At 36.1% G+C, this 15,504-nt stretch overlaps 2 protein-coding genes across 4 annotated transcripts; one reads left to right on the top strand and one right to left on the bottom strand.

Moving 5' to 3' along the window:
- Window positions 1–219: 219 nt before the first annotated feature.
- Window positions 220–8,158, top strand: MLH3 (MUTL protein homolog 3). 3 transcript variants are annotated; one of them, XM_086243397.1, is made up of 26 exons: window positions 220–333; window positions 467–600; window positions 773–824; window positions 914–961; window positions 1,137–1,291; window positions 1,424–1,481; window positions 1,666–1,723; window positions 1,854–1,946; window positions 2,040–2,205; window positions 2,293–2,308; window positions 2,417–2,637; window positions 2,799–2,868; window positions 2,992–3,075; window positions 3,240–4,691; window positions 4,780–4,873; window positions 4,962–5,068; window positions 5,219–5,289; window positions 5,439–5,636; window positions 6,076–6,120; window positions 6,196–6,249; window positions 6,325–6,431; window positions 6,851–6,899; window positions 7,070–7,129; window positions 7,254–7,326; window positions 7,637–7,722; window positions 7,834–8,158. In XM_086243397.1, the coding sequence occupies exons 2-26, from the start codon at window positions 475–477 to the stop codon at window positions 8,005–8,007; spliced, it is 3,717 nt and encodes a 1,238-aa protein (XP_086099523.1). In that variant the 5' UTR covers window positions 220–333; window positions 467–474; the 3' UTR covers window positions 8,008–8,158. The 3 variants fall into 3 exon arrangements, with proteins under 3 accessions (XP_086099523.1, XP_086099524.1, XP_086099525.1); XM_086243398.1 differs by lacking the exon at window positions 6,196–6,249; XM_086243399.1 differs by lacking the exons at window positions 6,851–6,899; window positions 7,070–7,129; window positions 7,254–7,326; window positions 7,637–7,722; window positions 7,834–8,158 and having other exon boundaries at window positions 5,527–5,636; window positions 6,325–6,406.
- Window positions 8,159–10,393: 2,235 nt separating this feature from the next.
- Window positions 10,394–13,131, bottom strand: LOC147284940 (phosphatidylinositolglycan-like protein). The gene is made up of 6 exons (XM_086245007.1): window positions 12,891–13,131; window positions 12,237–12,462; window positions 11,559–11,640; window positions 11,370–11,424; window positions 11,059–11,197; window positions 10,394–10,796 (listed from the first exon to the last, which is right to left on the bottom strand). The coding sequence occupies exons 2-6, from the start codon at window positions 12,411–12,413 to the stop codon at window positions 10,686–10,688; spliced, it is 564 nt and encodes a 187-aa protein (XP_086101133.1). The 5' UTR covers window positions 12,414–12,462; window positions 12,891–13,131; the 3' UTR covers window positions 10,394–10,685.
- Window positions 13,132–15,504: the final 2,373 nt, after the last annotated feature.

The raw sequence follows: 15,504 nt of genomic DNA, 5'->3' as shown, positions 1-15,504 counted from the left end.
CCCAACCAATCAGAATTCAGACTCACAGCCGTCAAAAGATAAAAGCGGATACATATCTTTCAAGTACGACGTGTTAGGGTTTCCAACATCGGCCAATGACGTCCGGTCTGTGACTCACCCAAGCCCCCAAGCATGTGATTTTATCAAAGCCCACACCTCGTGACACTCGCACAAACGGTGGTTAAAAGACCAGTTCACTTGAACCGCCTTTTTTCTTCAGCTTTTTGAAAAACCGCCAAAGTCGAAGCTCCGAACAACTGCCCGATTTGTCGGAACGTCGTCGTATTCGCGAAGCCCTAAACGAAGAACCCTAATCGAATTCGTTCCCACCAGGTAAGCGATAGAGCATTTCAATTCGCCGATACATTTCCCTTAGCTCTCCGAATAACACCAACATTTTCATTGTTTGGTTTTCCGAAGGTGAAATCTTTTTTTTTTTTTTTTTGGTGAATAATTGGCATTGTAGTTTTCTTGATGAGGGGCGTTAAGCCCTTGCCGGACGCAGTTCGTAGTTCGGTCCGCTCCGGTGTTATCCTGTATGACCTGACGAGGGTTGTGGAGGAGCTGGTCTTCAATAGCTTGGATTCTGGCGCAAAAAAGGTAATAACTTTCTGCCATTTAATTTAGCTTGTGCTTTAAGCAAGGTGATTGTGCGTAGCATTGCGTTAATGTATTGGTTTTTTGTGGTGTTTAGATATTTATGGAATGGTAGTAAGTAGTAATGATGGCAACAAGGTTAATTAATTAGTCTGCCAATTGTTTATGGTTTCAGGTATCGGTATTCATAGGCGTCGGGACGTGCTATGTAAAAGTAGTGGATGATGGTCAGTACTAATCTTCTTTATTTGGCCATAACTCTACCAAACATTCAGTTTTCATGCCTTATAATATGTTCATTTAAATGTACTTGTAGGATGTGGGATTACTCGTGATGGGTTGGTGTTGTCGGGAGAAAGATACGGTAAAGTTCTCATTTTCTCTTATAATTATTGGTAGTCAGTGACTATAGATGGCAGTGAGCCTAGTTAAATTAAATGCTACATATAGATATAGATGCATTTCTTAGATGGGTGTTTCTTGTTTGAATTTGGTAGCTGGTCATGAGATTATGTATGCTATATTTAATTTATGAACAGCAACATCAAAGTTTGATCATTTTACTGAGACGGATGCTGGAAGTGAGAGCTTTGGTTTTCGAGGAGAGTCATTGGCTTCCATTTCTGACGTGTCATTGTTAGAAGTCATGACGAAAGCTTCTGGGAGGCCAAATGGGTATCGCAAGGTCATGAAGGTGTGGGTTCGCTACTGTTTTTTTTGTGGCCACTATGGGTTCACTACTGTTTTGAAATGCTGTTCATAACATAATTTCTTTAAGCCTTTATTCAAGCTTGGCTCTGGTTGACTTTTTCTCTATTTTGTTCAGGGATGCAAATGTTTGTATCTTGGAATAGATGACGATAGGAAGGATGTAGGCACAACAGGTGGGGACCTATTCCTATTCTCTTGATTTAAGCTTGTGAATTTGTCTAATATTACATCTTTGTATTTTTTTTTATTGGGAATGGATTCCTTTTGTGGGTCATCCCCTAATAAATGCTTATGACATTTTTCCCAATAATTCTACTTTAAATAAGCTTTTGACTAGTCACTTGGTTCTTCTTGCAGTTGTTGTTCATGATTTGTTTTACAATCAACCAGTTCGGAGGAAGTGCATGCAATCCAGGTCCCATTCTTGGACCATTTTAAATTTTTACGTGGTTTATATAAGATTGTTCTCTGCTGCCTTGAACGAAATAGTGCAATGAATTATACTGACTTGATCTGCTCTGTGATTTCCACTACAAAACTGGAAGCCCCAAGAAGGTATTGTACTCTGTCAAGAAATGTGTGCATCGGATTGCCCTTGTGCACTCAAAGGTTTCTTTCAAAGTTGTTGATGTTGAAAGGTATCTTCTAAACACATTTTCTAGTTGAAGAATGTATGATTTCTTTTCTTTATTTATTTCTTTTTTCATTTACATATTTTGCTCTACATGTAGTGAGGATGAGCTTCTTTGTACAATTCCTTCTCCTTCTCCCTTGACACTATTGAAAAGGGCTTTTGGGGTTGAGGTCTCCGCTGCTCTTCATGAATTGAACATGAGTGATGGAAAATTAGAGCTGTCTGGATACATATCTAGTCCTTGCAGTAGCCTCACCATTAAGGTAGAAGGATTTATATGGATGATGTTAATAATTAACCATCTACTTCATCTATCCTTGTTTCTTATGTTTGAAACATTTATTTTGCAGGCCTTCCAATATGTCTGTATCCTTGTCTGTGTATTTTGGAATTATGTATGAAGTTACAAAAGGGGTGTGTTGGGGTCTGAGAGGATTTATATTTGTTCTTTTGCTTTGACCTTCACACTGACAGATATTAACTCACGGTTCATTTGCAAAGGGCCAATTCATAAATTGCTTAATCAATTAGCCACTAGTTTTGATTGCTGGGATCCAGGGAAGGCTGTTGATGAGTCCCAAAACAGGAAGAGAAGTAGGCCTCAAGAGTTCCTAGCTTATGTTTTGAATTTAAGCTGTCCCCGATCATTTTATGATTTAACCTTTGAGCCGTCAAAGACATATGTTGAGTTCAAGGTAATTTTTCTTATTTGATTGTGAACCATGATCTGCAACTCTAACATCATGTTATACACAGCTTACTGTAAAAGTTTAGACAGGGGTCTATTATTTAAAGAATAATCTATACCTTCTTATTTACAATTAGTGAACAATTCTCATCTCTCTCCTTTTTCCAGGATTGGGTTCCTGTTCTCACCTTTATTGATAAGGCCATCCAAGACTTCTGGAAGGAAAAGATTTCTCATGGTATGCCTTTGCTCCTGGCTGAGAGCTTCATTTTTTTTTTTTGGGGTGTGGAGAGGTATTAATCAATCACTAGTTTGGTTCAGTGATTTCTTAAACATGCATTAATCCCTGGGATGTTTCTAGGAGAAACTGTTTGCCATGCAGCTGATATAGTAGGAGAAGATCAAATGTGGAAGGAAGGTGACAGCATTGTATCTGCGGACGAAAGTAAGATAAAAAATTTGTCACATTTTCATTTGACACTGGTGTGAATGCAGTCTGATCCATGACTTTCAGTTTCTGTGATTACCTTTTCATGCTATGGAGTTAAATGAAGTTATTCTGGTTCAGTTTCCCTTGGCTCATATCCTTGTTTTTTTTTTGGTTGCTAGGTTTATTTGATGGAGATTTGTTGGAAGTCTCTGAAATGAGGAAAAAGAAAAGCAGGATACAAAATCATGAGGCTTCTCCTGACCTTACAAAGACACTAATTAAAGAGGACAACCTTGGGAGACATGTCAGAATTCCATATGGATACTTGCATGAAAATACTGGAGACTTTAATCATTTTGAGACTGAATTTGGTCATCATACTGACTATTCTTTTCAGTCAAGGGACAAACACCTTGCCAAATGTATGCTCACAGCACCTCCGAAGAGGGAAAACCATCCTTGGAAGTTCGATACCAATTTTTCATCTGAGGAAGATTATCTCGTGGAGAATAGATCTCCTGCTGCAGGAAGATCCAGTAATGTGGAAGACAATATTTTTAGCTCAGCATGGCAGTATGAGCCCTTTAAAGTTGATCCCAGTGTTAGCAATGGTTCAGCAGGTAGTGGAGTATCTTGTGACCATCATGAATTCAGTAGCGAAGTAGAGGTCACCCGGGATTTAATACAGCCTTTCCTCAAGAGTTGTTCCTCACAAGGAAGGCTTCCATCCGAGAGAGCTTTGTTTACAGATGGTGGGATTAAATTTCATAGTGATGGCTTTGGGAGCAAGAGAAGGCAGGCTGGCTCTTATAACAGTAGTGTAGACATTCCAGAAATTGATGGCAGCAGCCAGAGTTTTGATTTCTTGTCAAGGACCTTGTGGCCAGAGGAGAAATTGAGTGCTGAGCCTTTCCCCAGAGTTATAACAAAATTTGACCTGTCTACAGAGTTTGATTCTCCGTCAAGAGATTTTATAAAGTCAATCCCATCCGGGGAGCATTTTGATGGAGAAAGTTCAGTCATGAATGTAGAGAACGTAGATTCCTGTCATCAGACCTTAAATAATGAATGGTGCTTAACCTCCAATCCCTTATCCCAAAAGATCTATTGGGATTTTGAACCTTTCTCTAATAAAAATGCAGTTGATGGGTGTTATAGATCTGTTAAATCGACTACTACTAAGTATTTTGTGGATAGTGAAGAAAAGGACTGCAGATTTAGCTCTGATGTAATATCAAAGAGCTCCATCCGAGAACAGTGCACTATGCATACAGACCATGGACTAGATTGTTATGATTATGCTGGTTCTAGAAAATTCCTTCAACAACTCAATTCAGATAGAGAATTTTCTCCTGAACGCGCGGATGTATTAGCTGATGAGACTGGTTGGTTATGTTGGTATTCACGCAGAAAAGATAAAATGGGTATCGACACATATAAAAGACAAACGGATCAGTTTAGATATCAAGATTGTCTAAAGAATCATGTTTCAATACGAAGATCAATGCGAAGCCATTCGGCTCCACCATTTCATAGAAGCAAGAGGAGGTATTCTACTTTAAATCATCTTTTGACAACAACATCAGGCAAACCTGATGCACAAACCTTCCATGATGCAGTTACTTATCCAGGTATTATTATGTGATTTTCGCTTTTAAGACTTTGCAGTAGATGCAGATGCCAGACTAGCTAATAGCTAATACACCTCATAATGTGCAGAACCTAGCAAGACGAAGGATCTCTATGAACCTCCTGGTGGTTGCCATCTAAATTTGAAGCTGAGTCCTGTGGAGGATTTATTGTTAGACTCCAGGTACTTTAATATTTTGTATCCCCTTATACTGTATTTTCTCTTAAGTTGTAGACTACATTCTCAGTCACCAAATTTTCTTTTAGACCAGATTTGAAGAATCTCAAGATATTAAAGTTGATGCAAACAAGATGCAAAAGATTGAAATGTTTGAACAGTCTAAATGTTCAGAGATTCAAGCCACAGCTCCAATTAGAGGTATCTCATTTGTTTTTCCAATATTTGAATTAGCTTCAGACAAGAAAAATAAGATATTTGAATTTTCTTGTGCTTATTGCTTATTATAGATTACTTCTTTAGCATTTATTGGTCAAAAAAGTGGTGACCTTAATCCTTGTCATCTTTTAGAGTTTATCTCCAAGGATCAAGATTCCCTGAATTGTGGGTCCAAATGGCGGAATTGTTGTCCTCAGAACACAGTGAGTAATTATATATATATATATATATCTATTATGTATATTTGAAGGCTTGATACTAAAGATGAGTTCATTGCTGTACTTGTTTGCTACAAAAAAATTGCATCCATTTAGTCAACTACAATTGGTGAATATAATTTTATATAATGCAGAATGCAAGTAAAATGCAAGCTATTCTTGACCAAAATAATATACTTGACGTATCTTCCGGACTCTTGCATCTTGCTGCTGACTCATTAGTTCCTGAATCTATCAACAAGGACTGCCTCAAGGATTGCAGAGTTCTTCAGCAGGTGGATAAGAAATTTATTCCAGTTATGGCCGGCAGAACACTTGCTGTTATTGACCAGGTCTGTTTATTGTACATTTTTTCTGGATATTTTTCAAGTTTGGGCATGGGATATATGCTTTTCTATACCCCTAGAGTAAGTTTCTTGTTACATAAGGGGCACCTGCAGTTCAGTTATAGTATACAACAGAAGTTTTCATACATCTGATCAGATCCTTGCACTTATCCAAAAGTAGCCTTCAGAGAGGCTAAGATAGAATTTTTTATATGGAAATCTTGCTTGCTCAAAAACTTTTATCAGAATAAGATGGAATTGCATGTCTCCAAAGTTATCTACCTACGTGTAAATGTACTATTACATGGCTGTTCATAAAACATAAATTTGAAACTAAACTTGTGTTTACATACGCATATGTAGACTGTAGACACATGCACACTATGATTCTCACAAACGCAAGTGATGCTGGAGTTCTGACTTTGGCAGCAATTATTTTCTACAGCATGCTGCGGATGAAAGGATCCGATTGGAGGAGCTGCGTCAGAAGGTATTAATTTTTTCCTGTTTGAACTTTTGAAAATGATATTTTTATCATGGCTTAAATGATTTGTTGAATACCTAGGTGTTAACTGGAGAAGAAAAGACGACTACTTTTCTGGATGCTGAACAAGAGTTGGTATGTAGTGTATTTGATGCTAACTGAAGTTTTAATGGTTGCTTTCCTTGACTCTTTGTTATAATTATTATTCAGATGCTGCCAGAGATTGGTTACCAGTTACTTCATAACTATGCTAAACCAATAGAAGAGTGGGGTTGGCTCTGCAACATAAATGCTCCAGGTTCTGGGTCCTTCAAGAGGTAGTTTATGCGTCTTGCCTGGCATACTGCATTACTGCTCATTGATTATTAATTTATTACTTATAAAAGAATATGATACTGGTGTCAGTGTCCAGCATTATGAACATAACACAATAATTTGGTAGACTTCTTTATTGCCGATTTGAGTTTCAGTGGCTGAATCAGTGTCTGCTGTCTAGCATGCCTGAAGTAGTGTTTGATACCATAAAAGATGATGCACAGGAAATTCATTTCATGCTATGTATTCAGCTACTGAACATTATTGCTCCTTTTACCTGATTTTGTTTTTCATGCTTGCCCTTGCAAAAAGATGATAAGTTGGAGACTTGTTACATAGTTCATTTTATGAAATCATGTATTACCTTCTGAAACATTTTGCTCTTTTATCCTGATTTTCTTGGGATTTAACCATTTTGCAGGAATTTGAATCTCCTCCACAAGCAGCCAACAGTCATCACACTTATTGCGGTGAAGCACCATTCCTTTTACCCCTTTTGTGAACTTAAAACATGTTGAACTAAGATCTTTTACCTATCTCTATCATTTGTTAACTCAAAGTCATTGCTTGAAGATCATTGCTTAAAGCTACCTCTCTGTTCACATTATTGATTTGGCTTTTTCCTATAATTGACAAGCAGGTACCCTGCATCTTAGGTGTCAATTTATCTGATGTAGATCTTATGGAATTTCTTCAGCAGGTAATATAAAGCACTACCTCTCTATGACTTTCTTCCCCCTCCTCTCCTTGTGTCAATGTCATCTATCATTCCCCCAACTTTAGTTAACACTTATGTTTGACATGGCTTTATGTTCAATCTTCAGCTTGCTGATACAGATGGATCATCAACAATGCCACCATCTGTTCTTCGAATCCTTAATTCTAAAGCATGCAGAGGTAAATGCCGAATCTCATTCTTGCTAGAGGCAAGCAAGTCTTGCTCATTGAGTCAATGATATGGATTAAGATTCTTAAACAATGTGTCATTAAGGCCTTTCCATCAGGTGTAAATGCTTGTATCATATAGAAATTCAACATCGAGTTGCTAATAATACTGACAAAATGATACTGTTTTGCCTCTTTACGCGGTTCCTGCCTTATATCAAATTTTGCCCAGACAGGTTTAGTTTACATATACATTATTACTTAAATCTAGAAGTTTTTTTTTTTTTTTATCTCATGAATCTTCCTTACTTTTCTTGTTAAGGTGCAATTATGTTCGGGGATTCCTTGCTACATTCCGAGTGTTCCCTCATCGTTGAAGAGCTAAAGCAGACCTCACTATGTTTCCAGGTAAGTGAAGAGACATCTCATGGATGTCAAGTGTAAATGCGGATTGTTAGTGAGAGAGAGTGGGAGAGAGAGAGAGGCTGGCTTGATGACAATGTCAAATTTGTCTTGCAGTGTGCTCATGGTCGACCTACAACTGCCCCACTTGTCAACTTGGAGGCGTTGCATAAGCAAATAGCTAAGATGGCGTTATTGTATGATGGAGCAGAGGAGGTGTGGCACGGGTTACGTCGACATGAACTTAGTCTTGCACGTGCGGAACAGCGTTTGAGCTTGGCTGCAAGCTAGAGTGATAACTGATAAGACAACCCCTGCATGCATGCAGTTGTCACGTTCGCGCTGTAAACTCATTCTCATTCTTTGTACCCACTATATAGCTTGCTTTGTAATAATCAAATATGCCGACCCCCATACAAAAATAAAAAACAAAACAAATGTAAATAACTTGCCTTTTCACATAAAGCATAATAATCCATAAATAGCCTTTTTTATTTTTATTTTCCTCTTAATCTGTGTGTTCCAACTAAGCTGGAAGCTATGACATATTGGAATGATGACTGTTATAATGGGTGCGTCATGCGTGGTTATCTTATCAACTTGTGGTTGGTCTAGTTTTTGGTGTCAAGGCAGCCATCTGGTAAACCATGATTTCATTGATCTGTCTAAAAAGAAAAATAAATGTTATCAATAAAATTATTTGTAGCATACCAACTATGTCCCAACAACCATAATCTGAAATGCAGCATCTTTAGTGTACGCTGCCCGAAACAAGTTAAGATCAGGGACGGACGCACATACAAGGTTAGGGGGTCGGGTGACCCCTCAGACGGCGGAGCAAGAAGGCTGCGACATCTGGACGGCGACACGAGTGACCCCCCAAAAAGAAGAACGACGACCCCCCAAGTGTTCGATGAAAGTCCTAGCCGGCTTAGGGCTGCAGCGCAGTAGTGGGCTGTTTTTTTTCTTTTTTTTATTTGTTTGTGTGTGTGTCTCACACTCCTACTGCTAACTAAACTAACCCGAGTGTGTCTCACTCTCACTCTCACTTGACATTTCTACTTCCACAACCCAACCCACCAGCGCCTCCACTTGTTCATGAAGTAAATCAGTGTGTATACACTCTTGCTGCCAACTAAAATTACAATGCGTTAATATTGTTTCATGAAGTAAGTAACTAATTACTCTCATTTGGACCAAGACCAACCCCCAGCATTTCGCCGCCGGCCCTCCCTCCACCTGTCATCGCCCCTGCTGCCCAGTGCCACTAACCCAGCCCTACCACCGGAGTCGATCACCTGACCGGTCCCTAAAAAATTTTGCTGCCGCTTCGCGGCGCCAGGCTCTACCTAACCATGACCCCCTCAAGTTGGGGATCCTGGATCCGTCTCGTCTCTGGTTAACATGTTAGTTCTTGGCTGTAAGGTCATTACCAATCTAGTTTAACCTGCTTTGATTCTCTTCTCATTGATGAGATTTTCCTTTTTATGATCAAATCATGTCATTTATTAGGAGATTTCTTCAACATTTAAGTATATGTTAATACGAAGCTATGGAGTTGACCATTTCTACATTAGAGTATCCAAAACGACTGAACCACCCATAGATCAAGTACCATCAGTTTCAAATTGTAATAAGAAATGAAAAGAGAGAAAGGGTGGGGAGGAGGTGGTGGAACAGTTACCAGTGCACAAATGAGATTAATCGAGCACTCAAATGAGATTAACTCAAGCACTCGTTGGATTGCTACATCTGAATGTTGACTTACTAAATCAACAAGAAAGACAAACAAAGATGAGTACAAAATTTGAATTTACATTGATTTTGGCTACAATTAATCATAAAATTGTAAACAGTTAAGCGTAACTTATATAACTGGTTGAAAAAGGAATTTCCTTTGGCCTTGTACAGTCAAAATCTCTCTTTTCATCCTCTTCATCCCTTGTTTTTCAATAGAAGTTGTATCAATCGGGATACTAAAGAGCTCATTGATCTTGAAGAGGATGCATTAACTCTACAAATTATTTTACGTTGCTTGAGCCAGGGGCAGAAACAAGATTCTATGCTTGTAGGAGCCGAAACATAAATGTTTAATTCTCACCAATATCTCAACAAATCATTTCAATAGTGTCTAAAAGTTTTTAGTATTTTAACTCTTTCTATTATTAAAAAAATATAATATAAAATTGTGAAGTTTTGTACATATACATATATTAAATCCTCATATAATTAGTATGAATGGTAACACATCATTTGAATGACATTACACCCACAATATATTCATAAGAATTTTGTGAATTCATATAGATACTTACAATTAAAGCTTATTTATTTTTAGCATGTTAAAAAATTATTATTGGAATACTATGTTTTACACATTTTTTGCACTAATTATCATCAATTGCCTTTGATTCTTGGTGTAATATCTAGTTTGTAAATATTAATTTTCTTGTTTGATTTAATAGAGGAGTTTTATTTAAGAAATTGGGCTTTGAAGATGTATGGTTCTCAAAACAAAGAAAACTATAAGAACAAATTATTAATGGTTGTATTTTTTTTGCAAGTATAAATGTGAGGGAGAAATTTCATACAAAAAGTTGAGCTAAGAATAAAATACAAAATAATTGGGTTCAAATAAACCCAGTCTTAAAAAAAAGAAGCAATATGATCAATTAAGTAACAAAAATAATAATAAACTCATATTACCAATAACCAAAAAAAATAAATATCCAAATGATGTTGTGAGGTTATATGTATTTGATTTAACTGTAATGTTCACCAAAATAATAGAATAGACTAGAAGAAAAAATGTAATTACAAACAACAAATATATTAAACGCATTAATATTCTACAACTTATATTTTTTTTATTTTTTTTTCAAAAGTTTGCAGGGGCCATGGCCCCTCTTAGTCCCTTCTATGTTCCGCCTCTGGCTTGAGCAGCAATAGAGCTTTCAATGAATAATTCATCATCTCCATGAACCATCTTCCATACAAGTGTCTGAGCTGTCTTTAGTACCAGTGGTAGCACACAAGGCCTTCCAGATGGGGACCAACATTTTCATAGGTGGACGTAATTCCTGGAAAATGAATTCAACTTTAACAAGCCATGTAATAAATAAAAGAACAGAAAAAAAAAAAAAAAAAGGCAAATGTTCTTTAGTCAACTACAAATTTCCATATACTATGATTTTCATAGGTTAGTAACCACCCTCTGTTACTTATTAAAGAAGTTATGTTAGAACTTATAATCAGAATTTTAATCACATTGATGCCTCCTAACAGCTTGCTGATCAGATATTTTCTCAAAGTCTTAAGTTGCTAAGAAAATAAATTATGTACCTTAAAAACTAACACCAATTCTGCTTCCCCATGTACAATGAAAGACAGGCTCCAGTAACAAGTAACTGGAGTCACACATTCTAGTAGCACAGGTTTCAAAATCTTGTCAATAGAAACAAAGCGACGAATAACTTTTCCACTACATGAAGAAAAAGAAAAAAATAAACTATTAGGAAAACATCTGACTAAACAGATCTGTAAAGTTAACATTCAAGTTCATATAATTTAAACATGCGGTCCTGACCGAATTGAAAATGCATGCATATAATGTAATTAACAATGAAAATATACATAAAACAAAAACAAACTACCTCACATAGTGAGTTTCCAGTTGCACTCCAAACGCTGGCATAACCACAACTGACTCTGTCATTAATACACTAGACAAGGTCAAAACATGACAAGGATATAGCAAAACCTTCTTCTAATTGATAAAGAAAAACACCCACACAAGAAGTACCAGTCCAGAGGACCAAAAGCCCCATACCTTGGGTCCTCACCTTTCTCAACACTCTTCCTTAGCACCTTTACAAGGAATGCATCTAAAAGGAAACTCCATAAAACAATGATAACAGAATTGTCCTGTTATTTGTAAGTCATCATGTCAAGATGCTGTTTAGAAAACTAACACATATATTAAGGCTGGAGAAGAACAATATATCACAAGATTTTACTGGTTTATGCATATTGTGAATGGATTTTCAGATACCTAATACATTCTAATAAAACACTGGCAAATCAAGTCAAGCATAAAATCTCTATCAAGAACAAGCTTTTTCAATAAACTGATATGAAATTGAACAATTGGAAATAGCAACGAAAGGCATATAACAAGTAGGACCTCAGGAGTATGATAAATTCTCACTCACTAATGAGGAGAACTGTATTGAGTATTGAAAGTAAACTGATATAAAGAATATCAATGATATATCCCTTAAATGCACAAGACCTTGCTACTTATAGGTTGCGTACTAGGCCAGCGATTTTCCCTCCAATTACTTAACCACTAACTACCAATATAACAGAAATCACTACTCACACTCTCAGCCAATCAATAACTACCACCAAGATTGCTAACTTGGCAGCTGCAGTATTCTATCAGAGTAAAGATATAAACAGCAGAACCACAGAAAAAGTCTAGTACTAGATATCTAAAAATAAGAGGATATAAGGCATACCTTAACCAAGAAAAGATAGAAGGCGCTTGCTAGAATAGTGAGAGCGAAGAAGTATACTAAGAAACCCTTTGCACCACTCTTTCTAACAATGATGTGGTGCATATCAACTGCTTCAGAAGGCCACTTGCAGTCATGTAAATACGTATATCTTGAATTAGTTATAGATGAACCCACCATTCCCCCAAACTTAAAGATTCATATAAATGTTGCTGCCTTATACCTTCATCTGCATTCACAAAAGAACCAATTACTACCATTACACTAAACAAAAAATAAGAAATTTTATTCGGGATGCAAAGGGTCTGTTCATTTTTATACTGTAAAGTTCCCAACAGACCCAGACCTCCGATTCAGCATTGCCACTGAGCCCAAAATAACAATGGTTTAGCTAAATTTCCACAATTGAGCAATCTTATAAGCATTTCCAACATACATCGTTTATTTTTTACCACACTCTCCATACAAATTACACAAAGAAAATAACCCTATTTTCATAATCGGTAAAGATTAAAACTTGGCATACACAGACACACACAAACGCACACAAACGATCAGTAAAATTTGACATTGCCCTTTACAATGCGGAATCAAAGGGTTATTGGGTTTGGCATTGGCATTGTATCGAATCGTGTAATGTGCCCCAAATCCACTTACCCGACCCGAAACAGAGTCCTCTTTGAAACTGCACGGCGATCTCGCCCCTGAAAGCCTCTGTTGGATCCTCTCCTGGGCTCCCTGTCTCTTCTGCAGGCCCTAATTATAAAGTACGGAGGACGATGAGTGTGATACGCAGGTTGGGGACGATGATCAGAAGATAAGAGAGAGGCTGCTGCAAGCCCTAATTGCAAAGTTGCAGTTGGAGCTCGTCTACCTTGGACCTTGGTTCTTCGTAGTTTGGTACCATTTTGGCGGCTCATTAGACATTACTGTAATCTATTTGGATTATGAAATACAAATTAATGCACCTATGTAATAATTATCTAACTATGTAAAAATCTAATCTAATCTATTATTTAGAGATAAAACTATGTAACTATAATTTAGTAAAAAAATGTCTAGCAAAAAATAAAATTATAATTTAACATTATTTTGTTTGTAAAATTAATAATCAATAAAGAAAGTGGAATAGTTTCTTAATAAATGCGATATGCTATTTAATTAAAAAAAAAAAAAGTGCAATATGCTATGTTTTTCACTTTTTTGCAAATACCATATATCGGGCTTTAAGTGTGTTATTGTATGCTAAGTTACCATAATAAAATTACATTCATTTAATATTATAATGCACAAAATACTGTTTTAAAAAACAAATTTTAAGCACTTATGAAAGAGAAGAAATAATCATCATTCAGTTGAATGTGTAATCTTTTAAATGGATAACTTATTGACTTTGTCTTGTTAGAGAACAAGAAAGTTATAAGAGACAACATCATAGTATGTCTAAAACATATTTATGTTCTAAATTGAGTCATTTTGTTTTTTACAAAAAATGCTTGAGAGACTAGAGAGAGTGACGTTATTCTATAAAAAAATAAAAGTAAAAACAAGAGTGAAGGCACTGAAGGGTAAGGTTTGAGACCATTGTGCAGTTAAAGATTAAGGTCCCGTTTGGGATTGTTGTGGAGCACCTAAAAGCTGTTGTGGATGACAATTCTCAATCACCCACAACAGTTTTGGTGTTTGATAAAAAAAATGAAAAAGTGCTTTGTCCCACAATTCTCAACTCCCTATAGCAAAAATAGAAAGCAAGTTTGTAGGTGTTTTTGAAAGCTGCAGTGAATCACAGCAACAATGAAAATTTTATTTTATCAATAATACCCTCATTTTAGTAATTATAAATAACCACATCAGTTTTACATTACAATTTACCAAACACCTTCATACTGCTTTTCGTACTCACAACACTTTTGAAAATATAATTTACCAAACACTCAACTGATTTACTTCACAGCTGACTTTACTTCACAGCTGACTTTACTTCACAGCTACTTTACTTCACAACCGTTTTTTCTCACAGCAATCTCAAACTAAGCCTAAACGTTGTATGAAAGGCAATCTAGCTTTAGGGTCAGTTTGATATTTTCTTAATGAAGTAAAACAATTGAAAGACAAAGATCCTTTTTTAACCCGAATTTTGGAAAAAAAAAAAAAAAAATTGACCATTTTGATCGCTATAGTTTGGCTCCTGTTTCAATTTAGTCTTGAATGTTTTGAATTTTTCAATTATATTATCTTAGTTTATATTTTGTTACAATCAAGCCCAAAATTGAAATGTCATCCAAATTTTAGACATAATTTTCATGTGAAATCACATGCAATCTTTACGAGTTTAAGAGCAAAACGGTCATAAAATCTGTATAATCGCACTCCCGCAATGATAAAAGTAAAGATTTCACAATCTGAATTTGGATGAAATTTTAATTTTGAACTTAAATATAACAAAATGTAAACTACAAATGCTTAATTAAATAAATTGAAACAACTATCAAATTACGGGAACCAAAATGGTCATTTTCCAAAAAAAAAAAAAAAAAACTTTTAAAATTTATAATCAAACACCTAATCATCAAAATTTCATTTTAAAGCAAATTTTTCTACCGAACTGCAACCATGCCTTACTAGGGTGCAACAAGGACGGATTCCGGATTCAATTCCAAATCCGTCCAAATCCAACTTGAAATTTGAATGTGTACAGGGCGGGTTAGAAGGAGCATAAGTTGATAAGTTACCAATTCGATCAATTTGAGCTGAGCTCAAATTAGGGTTAAGGTTAATAACTCAACTCATCAATAGATGTATAGTATATACCTGATATTGTTGTAGGTATAAGTATAACAGATGAGATACTAGAATAGTATAATATCATGTACATTGAATTGATTCACATATTTCGACCAAAAAAATAAAAGAAGAACTGATTCACATATATAATATATTAAGTTGTCTTAATGAGTTGAGCTCGTTGAGTCTTAACTCGGTCACTCTGAGCAACTCAAGAATTTACGAGTTGGGCTTGGATCGAGTTTATTGGTAAAGAACTAATGATCGAATCTCAAACTCAAATTGAATATAGTCATATACCATAATGAGCTAACGAATCATATACTCACCCCCCTCGTGACCTTTTTCATAATGCACCGATGAAAATGACAATGACCTACTTTCTTTGAGATCAAACATATGTCACCTTTTCCATAATCCATTCAAGATAAATGCAAGATGAAAATGTAAATGTAATACTCACACCCAACACATAAACCTTTCCTTG

Source organism: Dryas octopetala, chromosome 5 (genome assembly GCF_963921425.1).
Source record: "Dryas octopetala chromosome 5, drDryOcto1.1, whole genome shotgun sequence".
In the NCBI taxonomy this organism is placed as follows: domain Eukaryota; kingdom Viridiplantae; phylum Streptophyta; class Magnoliopsida; order Rosales; family Rosaceae; genus Dryas; species Dryas octopetala.
Note: the sequence above shows the minus strand (reverse complement) of the source record. Positions and strands in the feature narration are given on the sequence as shown.